This window comes from Arabidopsis thaliana (assembly GCF_000001735.4).
Source record: "Arabidopsis thaliana chromosome 1 sequence".
Taxonomy (NCBI): domain Eukaryota; kingdom Viridiplantae; phylum Streptophyta; class Magnoliopsida; order Brassicales; family Brassicaceae; genus Arabidopsis; species Arabidopsis thaliana.
Window position 1 is genome coordinate 386,923 of NC_003070.9, and position 17,632 is coordinate 404,554.

Consider the following 17,632-nt stretch of genomic DNA (forward strand, 5'->3'; position numbering starts at 1 on the left):
TCATGGTCATAAAACATGACCATAAACACTGAAAGAGATTATGATTATGCTGAGGGAGTGTGAGAAATCGGCAGGGATTGTCATCATATAGTACTAGACTACTAGTACTTTGTATAACGTTCTCAGGAACATGTTTCGGTCAGAATTCCGATGGTGGGATCTAGTCGATGACGTAATAAACAACACTTTCATGCCCGCCTAAGAGGCAGCTGTCGCAGACTAAGCAGGTTTCAACATGTGAGGGGCCAAGGCGCTGGCTAGTGGTCAAAAGACGGAACACTGAGAATATCTGTATCATTCCATATGATCCAAGCGCCTAGCTTTGCTCAAGTGTCAAGACTATTGATTACTGAATACTAAATTCAAAGCCATTTTTCTTTTAATGGGCAGAGAGACACCAAATTTGCTAATGAGGGAAATCAAACATAACAAGGGGTTATTGTGAGAGAGAACAGAGGATCTTATACAAGTTGAAAATCCGCAACCAAATAATCATAATCTACTCTCGGTAAATGGAATGTCAATCCGCACTGACCATTTGCTCTCTCTTGCTCCTCTACCTTGTTACAGGATGCCTCCTCCTGCGTTCCAAAGTTGAATGTGTGTATGTTATATCATCTCCTTTGTACTTATCATCTCACTCATATCTAATATTCGTTACCTCTTTGGTCGGATCCCATCTTCTTCGTAGTCCATCACTCCACTTGGTTCCCCAAACATCTCCTTATTCCCTCTGATGTCAACATCCCCCTGCCCACAACGTAAGTAAGACTATATCGACCACCACCCTTCCCAATCATATTTCAGACACAAAAAACCAAACGAACCTTGTTTCATTTCATTTAACAATCAGACAATAACCAAGTACTACCATTCCAAACAATTCATGTCCTCTAATGACTTTAACACTTCACTAACAGCCGTTGTGATTGCGTTCCTTGTTTGTTTTTAATTAAAGAAAACTTCATAATATATGTTTACATCCAACATGTAAGATTTCTTGTTCCACGAAAGAACGGTTAAAAAAGCCCGCCACAGTTGGCTGATCGATTCGTTTGTTATTAAGAAACATAACTTTTTAATCTATGATAGGACTGGACTTGGAAAGCTCAAAGACCTAGAAAGATTTTTTTATCAAGTCTCTCCCATCCCCGCTTACATAGACCTAAGCTATTAATAAGAAGAAACCCACTACAATTCTCTGAAGAAATATAAGACAGAATAGCTGACTGGACTCTAACTCATGGTCACAAGACAGTAACCAAGAAAGAATGTAACCAATATTAGTTACATAATATACTTAGTAGGGAAAAGTGAAGCCAATAGGACTCCAAGCGCGACTGACCTTCATGGACAGAGACTTCTTCACTTCTTCCACCCCTTCTTCTGCTTCCTTACGATGTTTTTTGTCCATCTCACTCATATTGTCCGCCCATTTGATCTTGTCTTGAATTGAAATGAGCAGATTCTCTGACGTGTTCAACCTAGACATCAATTTGGGCCAACACATAAAAGAGTAGGACGTCATTAGCCATGTATTCTAACATCACGTACAAGTTCTTATAATTAGATATAGAAGGCAAAAAATCCTGGATCTAAGGGAAGAAGAAAACTACCAGTTGGACAATGTGTGTAACATATTCCCTAGTTGACCTGGCCTTAGATCCCTACCAGCTGCAAACGGAACCTGCATGGTTGCAAGAGATATATGATGTTTAGAAGGGGGGGCTCGTACGTTTAGAAACAAAGCACAATGGTTAAAATAGGAAAAGGAGGCCCAAACCAAAACACACCTCAAAACATCTTTTTAACTGATCCAGTTTTCCCCTAACTATACCCTGCAAAGTGTAAAAGAAAAAAAATGAGCACCATGCGTTGTCACAGTTAGTTGTCAAATAGAGATTAGAAGACTGCTAAAGAGTACTCACCGCATACATGCATTCATTGATAAGAAAGTCCTCGAGTTCGCGAACATTGGAAACATCTAACTCGACCATTAGTGTATCATAGGGCAATACCTATAACAAGCAGAGTGAGAGAGACATTCAGTTAGGCAAACAGCAGGGGAAAAAGATAATGGAACAGAGTAGATAGCAGGAGCAAATCATGAACCTAAGACAAATATACCTTGTTAGACTCAGCAAGGGTGAGGACAGTGAGCTGCTTAAGCTTAAGAATTTGGTCAGGGGACAAGTGCGGAAGACGGGTGGCATTGCCTAGTGTTTCGATGAAAGCAAGTCAAGAGGAGAGAATATGACAAAAGGGAAAACGAATTGAAATAGCATATGACAAAGGGGTCATACATTTGTAGTCTCCCCAGGTGCCATGGGCAAACAAGCGTAGTAGATCCAGGTACACAGAATCTGTGGTTCCTTCAAGCTGCACAATTACGATTAATCAGCTACTAGTATCTATCAAGTTGTTATGATCAGCGAAGAACAAAAGCATGTAAAACCCTAGATCGTGAAAAGCATAAAGTAGTAGTACCTGGGCAACATTGGGTAGAGCCAAAATCTCGGAGAAGGCGAAGAGAGAAGGATGCGATGTGGCTTCGATGATGAGCGGGCCCAGAGCCTCGGATTTGCAAGTAGAAGCTCGCTTCACGAGCTGATCAATGATCTCGGCTTGCTTCTGCTCGATATCCATCTTCCAAACAAATCGATTTCCGGTGGTTTAGGGTTTTCTTTCTTACCACACTAATAACGAATAAAATCCCAAACTTCTTCTCTCTGCTCCTTCCTTCTTCCGTTTTTATATTACTGTTTTTTTTATGTGACCGACCGAATTCTTCTAGAATCTTGTTTAATAATTGGGCTCAAATTTCGTAGTTTCTGGGCCAAGGCCTACTAAGAGAAATATTAGAAACCGCGTCTGGTGAGCCCAAACAATCCCGGGGAAGAGAGAGACTATTGAATATTCTTCTTCCTTCATTTTGGCTGAGAGAGCGACGACGATGGCGGAATCTCGCAGCAACAGAGCGGCGGTTCAGGCTACTAACGACGATGCATCCGCCAGTAAATTGTACGCCTACCTCTTTCTCTCTTCTTTAATTAGGGCTCTTCTTTTTTTTTTGTTGTTGTTGTGGATCTTTGAGCCTAGATAATATTTTTAAAGGTCTTGTGTCAAAAAGGGATATATGAAAGACGACTATGTTCATCTCTTTGTGAAAAGACCTGTTCGAAGATCTCCCATCATTAATCGAGGTTACTTTTCCCGTTGGGCTGCCTTCCGAAAGCTTATGTCTCAGTTTCTTCTAAGCGGGACAAGTTCTAAGAAACAGATACTGTCTCTCGGAGCTGGCTTTGATACTACCTATTTTCAGTTGCTGGTGCGTCTTCTTTTTCTTCTCCTTTTTGTTAGCTTTTACCAAATTCACCATTCTTCGGCTTATTCCAGGGATCTCTCGCTTCTTCTCTTCTCATTTTGTAGGATGAGGGGAATGGGCCCAATCTCTATGTGGAACTTGATTTTAAGGAGGTACTACTGGATGAGCGTGCTGACAAAAGTATCCATCATGTGTTTTGAGTCTAATGCCTAAATGGATTTGCTTCTTACGTTAGGTGACTAGCAAGAAGGCTGCTGTTATACAAAACTCCAGCCAACTCAGGGACAAACTAGGAGCCAATGCATCTATTTCTATTGGTAAGAGCCTTTTTTCCCCCCATGTATTATTATGTAGAATGATCCTTTTCATTATGATGCATTTCAGCTTGTGCACTCATATTTTTCTTCATTCCGCTTCTACTAGCTACTAACTCAACCACCCCCTTTTACTTTGTACCGTTAGCGTCTAGTTTCAGTTGCTTACTCTTAACTCGTTGGGCTGTTTATCTCTACAGACGAAGGACAAGTTCTCAGTGATCATTACAAGTTACTTCCAGTTGACCTGCGCGATATACCAAAATTAAGAGATGTTATATCCTTTGCAGATATGGATCTAAGGTATCCATGAATAATTTTTATTTATTTTACACACTGTTATCTTGAACCTTCAACCCTCTTCTTCTACCCGGGTTTAAGATATATGGTAACAGATACTTACTGGTGATAGACCTACTTGATCCCTAATATCATTATCAGTCTGCCGACGTTTATTATTGCAGAATGTGTTTTGATTTATCTGGACCCCGATTCAAGCCGTGCCATCGTCAATTGGTCGTCAAAAACGTTTTCAACTGCAGTATTTTTCTTATATGAGCAGGTTAGCTCAACTGTGATTTTCCTTGTCTGCATAATATTGCAGATACGAATCTTATTGCTTATGTGTCTAACCCGTTGGGTTTCTGTTTGCAGATCCATCCAGATGATGCATTTGGGCATCAAATGATTAGAAATTTGGAGGTAAGAACGTGTACTCTACTACTCTAGTTACAGCGACATCTTCATTAGTAAAGCTTTTTTGAGATTTTTGTCAAAATATGGATACTAGTATGACACTAAAATATTCTAGTATTGCCACATGGGTTCATGTTGTACTGATCAATTACCTTCATTTAAACTTGTTCTGAAAGCTTAACGGTGTTTCTGTTCTTCAGAGTCGGGGATGTGCACTCTTAAGCATTGATGCATCACCAACTTTACTTGCAAAGGAGAGATTGTTTCTTGATAATGGATGGCAGGTTCGTTTTGCAGTTAGAATATTATGATTAAAGCAGGGCTAACTTTCATGTATAATTTCTGATATAAGGACTCTCATTTCTTTACCCTCTTCTTTATTCTGGTGTTTCAGAGAGCTGTTGCCTGGGACATGCTAAAAGTGTATGGTAGTTTTGTTGATACTCAAGAAAAACGCAGGTCAGTACTGTACGTTTTGTTAAAACTGTGTAAGGGCGTTATGTTATTCATACCTAGTATCTGGCTGAACTCTGTCAAGAAATATCTAAAAAATGCTGTTGCCCGTGACTTTTGAGCTTTCCAATGTTTTTTAGATGAACCTCTTACAGTCTTACTATATATATCCTGTTTTTTGTTTTTTCTTCTCTCTCACTCTCTCTCTCACTATCCTGTTTTGGCTCTCTTGTTTCTTCAATTCATGAGCTTTCATTAGAAAGCCTACTTCTCTTGGAATATATCTTAAATGAGAATGTCGTGTTTCTAGGATCGAGCGATTGGAGTTGTTTGACGAATTTGAAGAGTGGCACATGATGCAGGCAAGTCTGTCTATACCTCATTAACTAGATGTTGCACCTCTATGTATGTATGGGAAAGCATAAAAAGACCAAAAGATGATTGGTGTTGAATATCAACGGTATCCATTATATATTTTTGATGATGCATGCGTCAGATCTTGTTCTAGTGTGTAGGTAGTTGAGCATTATTTAACCGTTTATATTCAACAGGAACATTACTGTGTCACATATGCTGTCAATGATGCAATGGTACGTACATGAGTCTCTACAAGTCATTGTACTTTTTAGATTCTGGAATGTTTTTTTGATTAAAAAAATGCAGGGAATATTTGGTGATTTCGGTTTCACAAGAGAAGGGGGCGGTGAAAGAATGAGCTCATCAGCGTCATCACCTTGAAAAGGAGGAGGGTTTGTATTGCATTGAATCCCCGGAACTTGCAACTGGTACGTTAGTTAATACAGTTGGAGGAAAACCCCTGGTGGTGGGTAGAATCTGATAGTGCTTGGTTTACCTAATTTGTAAGGAATGATGATTGATTGCACAAAGTTAGAAAGGCCTTTCTCTGGGTGCTGAGCAGAAAACGAAGGAAACACGAACTTGTCTGCGTTATCTGTGCTTTTGATTTAGTTTAGGCTCATGGTCGAGATATGTGGGCCGGGCCTCCCCTTGTTTTATTTTTGGTTGTATTTTCTAATAATTGTGCAAAACAAAGAAACCTCACCTCGGTCAAGAAACGCTCTGAAATCTGAACTCTGAAGGTTGTTTTTCTTCTTCTTTCGGTGGTGAAAAAATTATCTTTATGAAAAGACAAAAAAGTTTTTGAAAAAAGGAAATTTTTTTCAAAAAAACAGACTGAGAGAGAGAGAGAGAGAGTGTGTTGTTGGCCATGGGATGCACGGCCTCCAAGCTCGACAGTGAGGATGCTGTCCGTCGCTGCAAGGAGCGGCGCCGTCTTATGAAGGACGCCGTCTACGCTCGTCACCATCTCGCCGCCGCTCACTCTGACTACTGCCGCTCCCTTCGTCTCACTGGCTCTGCCCTCTCCTCCTTCGCCGCCGGCGAGCCCCTCTCCGTCTCCGAGAATACTCCCGCTGTTTTTCTCCGCCCTTCCTCCAGTCAGGACGCGCCACGTGTCCCTTCTTCCCATTCCCCAGAACCCCCTCCTCCGCCCATCCGCAGCAAGCCTAAGCCTACTAGGCCTAGGAGGCTTCCACACATTCTCTCCGACTCCTCTCCTTCTTCCTCTCCTGCCACCAGTTTCTATCCCACTGCTCACCAGAACTCTACTTACTCTCGCTCTCCATCTCAAGCTTCCTCTGTCTGGAACTGGGAGAATTTCTACCCTCCCTCTCCCCCCGACTCCGAGTACTTCGAACGCAAAGCTCGCCAGAACCACAAGCACCGTCCTCCTTCCGACTACGACGCCGAAACTGAAAGATCCGACCACGATTACTGCCACTCACGGAGAGATGCCGCCGAGGAAGTTCACTGCAGCGAGTGGGGCGACGACCACGACCGTTTCACTGCCACCTCTTCGTCCGACGGAGATGGGGAGGTCGAAACTCACGTTTCCAGATCCGGTATTGAAGAAGAGCCTGTGAAACAACCACATCAAGACCCAAATGGCAAAGAGCACTCTGACCATGTTACCACTTCTTCCGACTGCTACAAGACCAAATTGGTGGTAAGGCACAAGAATTTGAAGGAGATCCTTGACGCCGTTCAAGACTACTTCGACAAGGCTGCCTCCGCTGGGGACCAGGTCTCCGCCATGCTTGAGATCGGCCGGGCTGAGCTCGACCGCAGCTTCAGCAAGCTGAGGAGTAAGTCTCACACTCTACTAACTAGATGTAGATGATGATGCATTGAAACCCATCTCATTCTCTTACTCTCTCTATATTTGTTGTCTGCAGAGACGGTGTATCATTCAAGCAGTGTGTTCAGCAACTTGAGCGCAAGCTGGACCTCAAAACCCCCATTGGCAGTCAAATACAAGCTCGATGCATCTACCCTGAATGATGAACAAGGCGGCCTCAAGAGCCTCTGCTCCACTCTAGACCGACTCCTCGCTTGGGAAAAGAAGCTTTATGAGGATGTCAAGGTACATTCCCTGTTTTTGTTTTCGGTTTTCGGCTTACCAACGGTTACGAAATAAACTTGTGAATTCGAATTTAGGCAAGAGAAGGAGTTAAGATTGAGCACGAGAAGAAGCTGTCTGCGCTGCAGAGTCAGGAGTATAAGGGAGGTGATGAATCCAAGCTAGACAAGACTAAAACTTCCATAACCAGACTGCAATCACTCATCATTGTTTCTTCAGAAGCTGTTTTAACCACGTCTAATGCCATTCTCCGCCTCCGGGACACTGACCTTGTCCCTCAGCTTGTTGAACTCTGCCACGGGTCAGTCTTTTTTTTGTAGTTGTGTTTGTGTTTCATTGTTCCTTGAGGGCTGCTGGTTCGGTCTAGGCTTGTTTATATGCTTCTGCAAACTCATGTGAACCCGAATTAGGCATATGTAATACCAAACCCATTGCTGTTCTGCCAGTGGGGGATTTTATAGGTAAGTTCGAAATAAAAGTAGGGAGGATTTGTATGTGTCTCTAACCACCTTGAAATGCAGATTAATGTACATGTGGAAGTCAATGCACGAGTATCACGAAATCCAGAACAACATCGTGCAACAAGTCCGTGGCCTGATCAACCAAACAGAGAGAGGTGAGTCAACATCAGAGGTACACCGGCAGGTGACGCGGGACCTAGAGTCAGCTGTGTCCTTGTGGCATTCGAGCTTCTGTCGCATCATTAAATTCCAGAGGGAGTTCATATGCTCTCTCCACGCATGGTTCAAGCTGAGCCTGGTTCCCCTGAGCAACGGAGACCCAAAGAAACAGCGGCCAGACTCATTTGCCTTGTGCGAGGAGTGGAAGCAGAGCCTGGAACGGGTGCCTGACACAGTGGCGTCAGAAGCCATAAAGAGCTTTGTAAACGTGGTACATGTGATATCAATAAAGCAGGCGGAAGAGGTGAAGATGAAGAAACGCACGGAGAGTGCAGGAAAGGAGCTGGAGAAGAAAGCATCCTCACTGAGGAGCATAGAGAGGAAGTACTACCAGGCATACTCGACGGTTGGGATAGGCCCTGGACCGGAGGTGTTGGACTCACGGGACCCGCTATCTGAGAAGAAATGTGAGCTGGCGGCATGTCAGAGGCAGGTGGAGGATGAGGTAATGAGGCACGTGAAGGCTGTGGAGGTGACACGAGCTATGACTCTCAACAATCTACAAACCGGCCTGCCCAATGTATTCCAGGCCTTGACCAGCTTCTCATCTCTCTTCACTGAATCTCTCCAGACTGTCTGTTCTCGTTCCTACTCCATCAACTGATTATGTCCAAGTTTCTCATTTATTTTTAAGCTCTCATTACGTTGGTATCATGTAAATTTGAGGATTGATTAAATTGAGTCTTGTGGTTTTGTGAGGACTCACAATCTTTCTCATTTAATACATGAGCAGACACGGCACCTAACTAATGGCCCAAAGGTGGCCCGCCAAATTGAATACAAGGGTAAGAAATGGGCCAAGAAAGTGAGAGCCCAAAAGAGGCCGATCGTTCGTTTTTGACTCAATGGCCGTTGACGTTGACATCGTACGCCGCACCCAACGACCGCCAAACAGCAAACAACAACACTTTCCCCTTTCTCTCTCTAAACATGGCGATGCTTTCTACTGCTTCCGTTTCGGGGAGCGTCGACCTTCCTCGAGGAACCATGAAGGTTGACTCGTCTGCGTCTCCGGAGGTCGTATCCGATCTCCCACCATCTTCCCCAAAGGGCTCACCTGATCGCCATGACCCTTCCACTTCTTCTCCGAGCCCCAGTCGTGGTGGTGACAATCAGGTATCTGATGAATTCTCTCTGCTTCGATCTATTCGTTTCCTTGGTTTATGACCTGGATTTCTTCTTACTTATTCTCCTCTAGTCTGAAGTCATATCCAAGAGTGAAGAGTATCGGCAATTGTTTCGGCTTCCAGCTGACGAAGTAAGTATTGCCTCTCTCGTCTTGAAATTCCATCAATGAGAGAAGTACTGACTCCACCATTGCTTCCGAATTGTGTAGATCCTTGTTCAAGATTTTAACTGTGCTTGTCAGGAGAGTATTCTTATGCAGGTTAGGTACTTTTATCTTTCTCTCTTTGCGAATACTTACCTTATCTTTTAATCATCTTTACTTTTTGTTGCAGGGTCATATGTACCTCTTCATCCATTATATCTGCTTTTACTCCAACATCTTTGGTTATGAGACCAAGGTGCCGCCATTGTTGCTCTCCTCCACTCACTTTTGTTTCTTCCCTTTTTCCTCTTCAATATTGATCGGAACTCTCTTTGCAGAAAATTATCCCATTTGCTGAAATATCTTGTGTTAAACGAGCCAAGACTGCTGGTATTTTTCCTAATGCCATTGAGATTTTAGCTGGAGGGAAGAAGGTACCACTAGTTCCCTCTTTACTCGATATTGGTTGGTGCGTCTGTCCTGATCTTTGAACCGCATTCTCTCCCAGTACTTTTTTGCATCGTTTCTTTCCCGCGATGAAGCTTTCAAGCTTATCCATGATGGATGGTTGGAATATGGTAGTGCTGTCAAATCAGAAGGCGAGATTCTGGTGACCGAACCGCAGGTGGGTGCAACACACACTCTTATTTTACTGCTTAATCCTTGTTTCCTTATCTGAGTCCAAAATCCAGGTAAGCGATGGAGTTGTTAAAAGGGCACGCAGTTCCATGGATTTGGCCAATGAACTAGATATTCCAGTAAGGTGCGTTTATCTCTTCCATATGGTGTTCCATCTTTCTGTTTCTTACTGCTTTATCGCTCACTATACTTCCTTCTCAGGGATGAAACTCTTCATCTTTCCAGCAGTTCCAGTCTTCCTGTCATTAGTCAGAATGGCGTTCCACCTTCATCCGTTCAGCGGCACGCTGAACCAGATGTAGATGTTGTGGCGGCCAATACTTTCAACTGGAAGCCTGAAGATACAGATGCACCTAAATGTAGTTAAACTCCTTCCTCGCTTTTACCTTAGTTCTTTTTGGTTGGTTTGGGTAGTGTGGTAGATTATCTTTTTCAAGTCAACTGTTTAAGGATGTGAATGCTAGTGTTTTCAGTAAATTCAACGGGTTTTTTTTTTTTTGCTGGGGTCAGGTCAACCTGTTGGTAAAGAGTATTAAAAATGCAGACGCTTGGGTTTCTCCTAACTCCTTTAAAGTTCCTTTAAAGTGGACAATCAGTTAACTTCTTACTGTTTCTAGGTATATGTCATTATGTGTCTATCTTTTAGCTTGTTTTCTTTGCAATATAAATTGTTTGAAATTTAAATGGTCAATGGGAAACGGTCTCTTAATGGTTTTGCTAAATAAGGCCTATCAGGATGGGGTAGCTTAGCTTTATGATCTTGTCTTTTGGTGCTACTTCACAAGTTGCACTAGTTCTCAGTTTGTCCCAACGAGCTTGCACTCAGTATGGAGATCCTATATTACTGAACCGGTTATTTCGTTTTTGCATACATGATCTCTCATCTATTTCTTTTGGTTATCGTGATCTCTTTTCTTGTTCTCATTTGTATTCACCACACAAATTTGTGTTCCTTGCACGCAGTGTCATCTGACTTTACAAAGGTAGCAGAGGCAAAGTTTTCGGTAATGTCTCGTTCTTTGTCTTATCAGCTAGAGGAAATTATGGAACCATTCTCATTCAAATTTATGAGAATATAAGCATTGACTGGATGCAGAAGTTTCATATACCTAAATAGACTTTAGTTTATATTTGCAGATTCCAGTAGAAGAGTTCTTTAGATTGTTTTTTTCAGATGGTGCTGTCAGTTTTGTTGAATCTTTCCATAAAAATTGTGGAGACAAAGGTAAAGCTATAAGTGATGGAATCATTTTGCTCCTGTGTTTAGCTGTTTTCTCTCTCTTTCTCGGTGTTCTTTTAACCAGAAGAGATATTTGTACTTGCAGAGTTTAGGTGTACCTCTTGGCAACCTCATGAAAAGCTTGGACACACCCGCAATGTCTCATTTCAACATCCGATAAAAATTTATTTTGGTAATATTTTTTCTTTCCTATAGATAAACAGTACTAGATTACGGTTTATATCAAATATATATTTTTTTGGTGTAATTATATAAAATAGATTACGGTTTATATCAAATATATGTATGCATGACTCTGGCTTTCGTTTAAAGGTGCAAAGTTTGGTGGCTGCCAGGAGTCACAGAAATTTCGGATGTACAGAAATAGGTACAGAAATTTTGTAATGTTTTTTGGTTTTATTCTATATCGTCAAAGCAAAGCTAGTCTGAACTCATGCATGCTTATCCTCTGTTAGCTAATATTGTAATTTCCTATGCTAGCCATCTGGTTATTGAAACATCACAGGAGATCAGCGATGTGCCTTATGCAGATTATTTTACGGTAGAGGTAGGGGAAATTTACATCAAATGCTATCAATATTTTGTTGTTTGATGTGTGTTACATGTGAAAAATTTTACCTTTGGCTGATCCCAGGGAGTCTGGGACTTGAAAAGAGATTGCAGAGACTCGGTAGAAGGTTGTATATTGGATGTTTATGTCAATGTGGCCTTCTCTAAAAGAACAGTGTGGAAAGGTTTGTTAAGCCTAATTTACTCTTCTTTATCCTTGATTTTTTTCACTCTTGCCTCCTATCAATGAAGAAATTTCAATTAATAGTTCAAGAGTGTTTGCTGCGGATTCTCGTTCTTATAGATTTGGAAATCTTTCAGCTTTGTTGAATTTGATGGTTCTTGAATCTGGCTTGACGTCTATGAATTTTTACAGGGAAAATAGTGCAGTCTACTTTAGAAGAATGTAGAGAAGCTTATGCACATTGGATAAGAATGGTACTTGATCAGGGGCCATTGGGTCAACATTTTTTTTTTTTTAGTTTCTGCAGGAATTTAAACAAGTTTATATATATTTTTCTTCATTATTATCTTTGGAGGCACATGAACTGTTGAAGCAGAAGAAGCTGGAGAACCAAGAAGGTTAGTGTTGTAGACTGATGATTAACAGAAGCTTTTCCCCGAAGAAAGCTGGCTGACACCATATTCTACAGGGAATAAGTTGATTGAGGATGGTGAACCGCTAGCAGCAAGGGAAGAAAGAGTATCTGAATGTGACGAGGAGGGGAAGGTGGAAATGGTGGGCGAAGGGGTAGTTAAAAAAAGCTTAAAGGAAGCATGGGTGAATCTGACTTCATTTGTGAAGAGGCAAAGCGGGACAAGGCAGGTTATAGTATTAGCGTTTGCAGTAATCTTACTGATGCAGGTATGTGTATTTTGGATAAATTGGTAGTGAAAGAGAGAGAGAGGGAGATAGAGAAAAAAAAAAGCTAACAATAGGTGGAAGTGTGGACAGGTGACGATAGTGGTGCTACTGAAAAAAGGAGGAGGGGGGCAAGTGGAGTATCATGAGAGGTACGACGAGTACAGTGTAAACGGGGAGACTTTGGGGTGGTTAGAGAAGAGAATGCATTTCCTGAGGGAAGAGATGATGATGGTTGAGGATCGTTTGCAGAGGATGCGACAAGACCATGCCGCCTTGAAGGCTCAGTTCCACCATTTGGAACGCCTCCTCCGCCGCAACAAACAGTAAATTTGCTACACCCTACTCTCTGTTTGTGCAGAATGCGGATGGATATATGCATGTATGTATGTAATGTATTATCGGACGTTACTTTGCAAAGTTGTTGTTATACCTACCTACTCATATGAATATGAGCAGAGACTCTGTTAAACGAAATGATGTAATCAATTGTATTCGTGTTGCACCTGTATCAAAGATTAAATTCACACTGGTGACTCCACTTTCTCGCTATTGGATTCTCTCAATGTCTCAATCAAACAAACAAAAGTTGATTCTAATTTAAATTCCCGAGACGATTATCTTTGTTTTCAATGATGATCACGTTTGATATAGGAAAAAACAATTTGTGGGTTTTAAATCGAGTCGTAGAACATTGTTATGCAAAGAAACCCATAGAAAACCACTAAAGGCAGAAATGAAAAACAAGAATGTTGGAAAGATGAGGACCTCATCATGAGGTAAAGCAAATAGGAAACGTGAAAAACAGAATAATAACCAACCAAAGGAGCTTAATTACAGACAAGACAGATTTGGGGGGATGTTGTGTAAAAACCAAGTAGTAGTGAATTGGAGCCTAGTCAAAAGAAGGAACACGTGTTCTAAGATTGGAAAGGATATTGCTAGGCTGGTCACGTCAATCAAGTTGAGCAGCAGCCGTTCTTCTGTGCCACAGGCTGTCCTCTGATCTGCACGGTCGGTGGTCTTGCATTATTCCCAGCTGGTTGGCTAGCCATTCTGCATCCAAACCACAGAGATCAATTTCTCTCATATATCACACGAACGCACACTCTCTGCAAATTGATTAAGTACAACTACTTGAATTTTCAATTTGAACACTGCAAGGTCAACATCAGTCATTTATTTATTTCACTCCAAGGTCACTTACACAGTGACACTTTCTGAGATCTATATAAACACTTACAAAAATGAGATTATGGCTTCGCAAAAGTTCCATCAGGTATGATGAGTATATTAACCGCAGTTACTTAAAAAGAACGATGTAAGATAAATACCTCTCTTTGATGGATGCAGACATTGCCATGAAAGCCTGTTCTACGTTTGTAGCATCTTTTGCACTAGTCTCCATAAAAGGAATCCCGATTTCATCGGCAAAAGCCTATGAATGTTTCGAAGTAATCAGGAAAGTAATAATAGCCTTAGAGTTTGATGATTTTCAAAACTTGAGAAGAAAGAATTGGTTCAAGTGGCATATATATACCTTGGCAGTTTCATAAGGAATGGCTCTGTTTTCAGTAAGATCAGACTTGTTTCCAACAAGGAGTTTGTTGACATTGTCACTAGCATAACGATCAATTTCACTCAACCATTGCTTGACATTATTGAAGCTTTCTTCATCTGTGACATCGTAGACAATCTACCAGGTGCAAGAACTAAATTAGGACATAAACTTAAAGGAGTCAACAGAAAGAACCTAGATAAGATGTTGCTTACAATAATTCCATGTGCCCCACGGTAGTAACTGCTAGTAATAGTCCTGAACCGTTCTTGACCAGCAGTGTCCCACTGAAAATAAGTGAAGAGGGAAAAATATGAATTAAGGGAAAGAGACGTAGAGCTATTAACTTGACAAGTGTGAAAATAGTTACATACAATTTGGAGCTTAATTGTTTTGCCATCTTGTTCCACAGTCCTAATTTTCTGAACAAGAGATATATAAGAAAAAAAAAAAGGTCAGATCAAAGCATCGTCATCAGTAGCAAGAAGAAAAAAAAGAAAACATCAACTTACAAAATCGACTCCAATAGTGCTAATGTAACTTTCTACATAAGAATCATCCTGCAGCAGAACAACAAACATGAACAAATGTAGAAAGCTACAGTGTTTGATCTCTGAGAAAGAAAAAGACAAAAAAAAAAACTTACAGAGAATCTCAAAAGAAGACAAGACTTGCCTACGCCAGAATCCCCGATAAGCAGGAGCTTGAAAAGATAGTCGCTGCAAATCCCAAAACGCTAATTAAACCCTAGGAACCACCCGGAGAATCAAATATATAACAGAGGTAATTTCGACCCAAGTATGTGTCGATGGAGAAAGGAACTTACTACTCAGGATTCATGGTTTTCGATCTGTGGGAGGAAGAGCAGCGAGCGATACAGAGCCAGAGATCTCTCTCTCTCTTTTCTGATTTTCTCTCGCGATTTACAAGAGGAGGAGATTCAGTGTTTGGGCCTTGAATAATAATATGAGCGAAGGCCCAATAATGCAAAAGATTAAAATTCATTCTTCTTTCACAAGTTTAGGGTTCCTACGATCCACTCAGCAACGAAAATGGATCAAGCCCGACAGAGTCCAGAGGAGCGGAGGCCCAATAACGCCAAGATTAAAATTCATTCTTCTTTCACAAGTTTAGGGTTGTAAATTGGCCCTTCCTACGATCCACTCAGCAATTGGAGATTGTTTTGTGGTTCCCAGATGTTGGATCTATACTAGTCTTCTTGATTCATTTTTCCAATTGTTGCTTGCTTTTTGATTGACATCTATATTTTAAGTTGGGAGATATACTCTAACTCTTTCTGGAGGAGGAGGTTAAAACAAGGTAAGGCTTGGACTCGGGTCCCATCTTCCAGTAGAAGCTCTCTCTCCAGTTGATGCCTTGTCGATTTCAGCACCGTCTGCCAAACAAACACAAATTTACTTACACTCAGTCTCTGAAGACTGAGTTGATCTCTTAAAGTCAAAGCTATATGGAGGAGAAAGGCTACGTTAAAATCCATGTAAAAAAAAAAAAAAAAAAATCCATGTAGGAATCCCGCATTGTGAGCCACTTATCATCCATCACCTTGAACGCAATGCAATATCGAATATCAAATGCGGACTCGTTTTCTAACAATAAATTATACACCATCCAATTGTCAATATATATGGCTTCGCGTTTATCTCTCTTAACCCAAAGCTGCTGTAACTAACTAACTAACCAGCTACTAATGTTTCCCCGACCATCTTAAAAGGTAACTAACTAACTAGCTGATGCTAGTTGGTGCCTGAGCAGGGGTGAGATCAAAGGAATAACGAGAGTGGTGATCCCTTTTCTGTGCACAAACACAAGCCAGTCCCCGCCCTAACCATGCACCTGATCCTGCCACAAGATGAAATATGCATGTGACTCTCTGCAACACACTACAACAAGGTAAAGGAGACTAGTGCGTGCTTAACCTGAGGATGAATGGCAGGTGCGTCCTCTGTCTAGGCTGTGAGTAATCCGCCTGACACTGACAAATGAATCCTCCATTGTTCTTCCCGATTCATAAAAAGCTACTCTTGATATCTTCAATGCAAAACCAGATTTACGGGTTTTGGAGGAGCAGTTTGAATGGTCCGAGGGCGTTTTTTTAGAATGGAAACAATCCTAATTATCGACTAATCCAGCTAGTTTTTGATACTTTGTATTTTAGATAGATCACATTCCTTAGTTTAAATTGGCTTGAGGGAAAAGAAACATGCATCATATGTAGATGTACATTAGGGAGAGTGAATGATTTGTGATAAGAAAACAGCAAGTATATGGTTTTTAGAAGATAGGTTGTGGTTCATGAAAGGTTCTTCACATGGGATGTTGACACAAAAAAGGACCAAAAGTTGAGGTAGAACATCTTACATACCCACTTTCACCCAAATCCAACAAAAAAAAAAAACAGAGAACCAGAGACATAAAAACAACCAAACTTCAGTCACAAAGTCCTCATGTTCCCAACAAATTCATCGCGTCTTGACATGTCACAAACTGATTTTCTTCTCTAGATAGGCTTGATTTTGAAGTGCAGAGAGATGAGCGAAAAAACAAGACATTTCAAGTCCTGCAACCATGAAAGTTTCAAAAGGAATATGTTAGAGCACAAATAAATACAGAAACTAAAAAAAAAAAAACTACAGAACCATGTAAGGGATGAGTGTTAACAGCCAAACCCTAAATGTTAAAGTTTGAGACAGTGAATACGTTAAAAGGCAGAGTCCTAAATATATAATCGAGTCCAATAGAGTTAAGGGATTAGGTAAAAGAAAAGATGGTAAGGCAAGGGGTGGAAGAAAAAGAGAGGAGACCTGAACAAGATAGTAGAAGATGCGAAGTCCTTCAGGATCATTACTGCTCTGGCAATCAACAAGAGATCCAATCTTAGATGTAGCGAATGAGATATGCTCATTACCCAAGACGATCTCGAGCTCTTGCTTTCCAACACGGTCAGGTTCCGGCCAATTGTTATCGTCTTCTTTCAGAATCTACCCGCAGACAAATAATCACATGTCAGGTTGTACAAAATCATCCATTATTCCTAGATAATAGCATTAACAACGAAGAGGGTTCTAAACCTACAACACTAGTCAGGAAAGATGCCCTAGATCGACAAAAATCGAAGCAAAATCACTAAAACCCTAATTGGCTATTATAGCGTCGATTGACCAAAACGCGGACAATTAACAAGAGAGAAGCAAATCGGAAGAGAGAGAGAAAAAGGACCTCGCTCTCGGAGACGATACGCTTGCATTCCTTGAGCACGGCGGGGGTGAGAAATACCTCCTTGCGGATAATAGTATCGTTCTTGTAGTTAGAGTTATTGGCGTAACGGAGCTTACCGTCCTCTCTAAACTCGAACTCCAGGAACTCGTGTCCAAATTTCCCTTTGTGACCGACATAGTATCTCAGGTAGAACTCCGTCGCTTCTTCCGCGGCCATGCCTTCTCTTTTTTTCTTTCTTTCTCGAGATCGAGATTACCTCTCCGTGTCCTTTGCCCTTCTTTAAGTCCGTCCCCGCAAAAGAAAAAAGGTAATGGGCTTACATATTGGGCCAGAACCCATTTGTAACCCGAAAAGTTAAGGCCCAGTTTT

General features: G+C 41.4%; 6 protein-coding genes, 1 long non-coding RNA gene and 1 pseudogene across 14 annotated transcripts; 4 read left to right on the plus strand and 4 right to left on the minus strand.

Moving 5' to 3' along the window:
- Positions 1-354: 354 nt before the first annotated feature.
- Positions 355-2,886, minus strand: FUS5 (Proteasome component (PCI) domain protein). 3 transcript variants are annotated; one of them, NM_100089.3, is made up of 9 exons: positions 2,488-2,886; positions 2,304-2,379; positions 2,128-2,216; positions 1,929-2,018; positions 1,794-1,838; positions 1,617-1,687; positions 1,346-1,484; positions 662-750; positions 355-581 (listed from the first exon to the last, which is right to left on the minus strand). In NM_100089.3, exons 1-9 carry the CDS (start codon positions 2,644-2,646, stop codon positions 557-559), a joined length of 783 nt encoding a protein of 260 aa, NP_563645.1. In that variant the 5' UTR covers positions 2,647-2,886; the 3' UTR covers positions 355-556. The 3 variants fall into 3 exon arrangements, with proteins under 3 accessions (NP_563645.1, NP_849576.1, NP_973739.1); NM_179245.3 differs by having other exon boundaries at positions 356-581; positions 662-733; NM_202010.3 differs by having other exon boundaries at positions 359-581; positions 662-1,484.
- Positions 2,887-2,889: 3 nt separating this feature from the next.
- SBI1 (Leucine carboxyl methyltransferase) lies at positions 2,890-5,894 on the plus strand. Of its 3 annotated transcripts, none has more exons than NM_202011.1 (13): positions 2,899-3,021; positions 3,115-3,328; positions 3,430-3,477; positions 3,561-3,642; positions 3,840-3,942; positions 4,081-4,201; positions 4,294-4,341; positions 4,536-4,619; positions 4,730-4,794; positions 5,099-5,154; positions 5,340-5,378; positions 5,452-5,573; positions 5,654-5,874. In NM_202011.1, exons 1-11 carry the CDS (start codon positions 2,954-2,956, stop codon positions 5,369-5,371), a joined length of 921 nt encoding a protein of 306 aa, NP_973740.1. In that variant the 5' UTR covers positions 2,899-2,953; the 3' UTR covers positions 5,372-5,378; positions 5,452-5,573; positions 5,654-5,874. The 3 variants fall into 3 exon arrangements, with proteins under 3 accessions (NP_171712.2, NP_973740.1, NP_973741.1); NM_202012.1 differs by having other exon boundaries at positions 2,901-3,021; positions 5,099-5,150; positions 5,654-5,889; NM_100090.4 differs by having other exon boundaries at positions 2,890-3,021; positions 5,099-5,150; positions 5,452-5,894.
- A 14-nt stretch (positions 5,895-5,908) lies between these two features.
- Positions 5,909-8,606, plus strand: AT1G02110 (bZIP domain class transcription factor (DUF630 and DUF632)). Its single transcript, NM_100091.3, has 4 exons — positions 5,909-6,953; positions 7,044-7,231; positions 7,306-7,529; positions 7,750-8,606. Exons 1-4 carry the CDS (start codon positions 6,017-6,019, stop codon positions 8,510-8,512), a joined length of 2,112 nt encoding a protein of 703 aa, NP_171713.2. The 5' UTR covers positions 5,909-6,016; the 3' UTR covers positions 8,513-8,606.
- Positions 8,607-8,766: 160 nt separating this feature from the next.
- VAD1 (GRAM domain family protein) lies at positions 8,767-13,079 on the plus strand. 3 transcript variants are annotated; one of them, NM_100092.3, is made up of 18 exons: positions 8,767-9,024; positions 9,107-9,166; positions 9,245-9,295; positions 9,369-9,434; positions 9,517-9,612; positions 9,687-9,803; positions 9,871-9,941; positions 10,019-10,176; positions 10,781-10,821; positions 10,955-11,042; positions 11,143-11,229; positions 11,370-11,424; positions 11,538-11,604; positions 11,692-11,791; positions 11,983-12,044; positions 12,146-12,188; positions 12,260-12,471; positions 12,562-13,079. In NM_100092.3, exons 1-18 carry the CDS (start codon positions 8,839-8,841, stop codon positions 12,796-12,798), a joined length of 1,797 nt encoding a protein of 598 aa, NP_171714.2. In that variant the 5' UTR covers positions 8,767-8,838; the 3' UTR covers positions 12,799-13,079. The 3 variants fall into 3 exon arrangements, with proteins under 3 accessions (NP_171714.2, NP_001321166.1, NP_001321165.1); NM_001331325.1 differs by having other exon boundaries at positions 11,983-12,188; NM_001331326.1 differs by lacking the exon at positions 11,983-12,044 and having other exon boundaries at positions 12,089-12,188.
- RA-5 (RAS 5) lies at positions 13,061-14,997 on the minus strand. The gene is made up of 8 exons (NM_100093.4): positions 14,853-14,997; positions 14,673-14,745; positions 14,539-14,586; positions 14,401-14,448; positions 14,242-14,313; positions 14,009-14,164; positions 13,803-13,906; positions 13,061-13,524 (listed from the first exon to the last, which is right to left on the minus strand). Exons 1-8 carry the CDS (start codon positions 14,864-14,866, stop codon positions 13,428-13,430), a joined length of 612 nt encoding a protein of 203 aa, NP_171715.1. The 5' UTR covers positions 14,867-14,997; the 3' UTR covers positions 13,061-13,427.
- A 166-nt stretch (positions 14,998-15,163) lies between these two features.
- On the plus strand, positions 15,164-15,372 carry AT1G04087. Its single transcript, NR_138647.1, has one exon. It is a non-coding gene; the product is annotated as an other RNA (long non-coding RNA).
- A 398-nt stretch (positions 15,373-15,770) lies between these two features.
- Positions 15,771-16,039, minus strand: AT1G02136 (annotated as a pseudogene). Its single transcript has 2 exons — positions 15,964-16,039; positions 15,771-15,886 (listed from the first exon to the last, which is right to left on the minus strand).
- Positions 16,040-16,177: 138 nt separating this feature from the next.
- On the minus strand, positions 16,178-17,534 carry MAGO (mago nashi family protein). The gene is made up of 3 exons (NM_100094.3): positions 17,264-17,534; positions 16,849-17,025; positions 16,178-16,604 (listed from the first exon to the last, which is right to left on the minus strand). The coding sequence occupies exons 1-3, from the start codon at positions 17,477-17,479 to the stop codon at positions 16,545-16,547; spliced, it is 453 nt and encodes a 150-aa protein (NP_171716.1). The 5' UTR covers positions 17,480-17,534; the 3' UTR covers positions 16,178-16,544.
- Between the last annotated feature and the right edge of the window lie 98 nt (positions 17,535-17,632).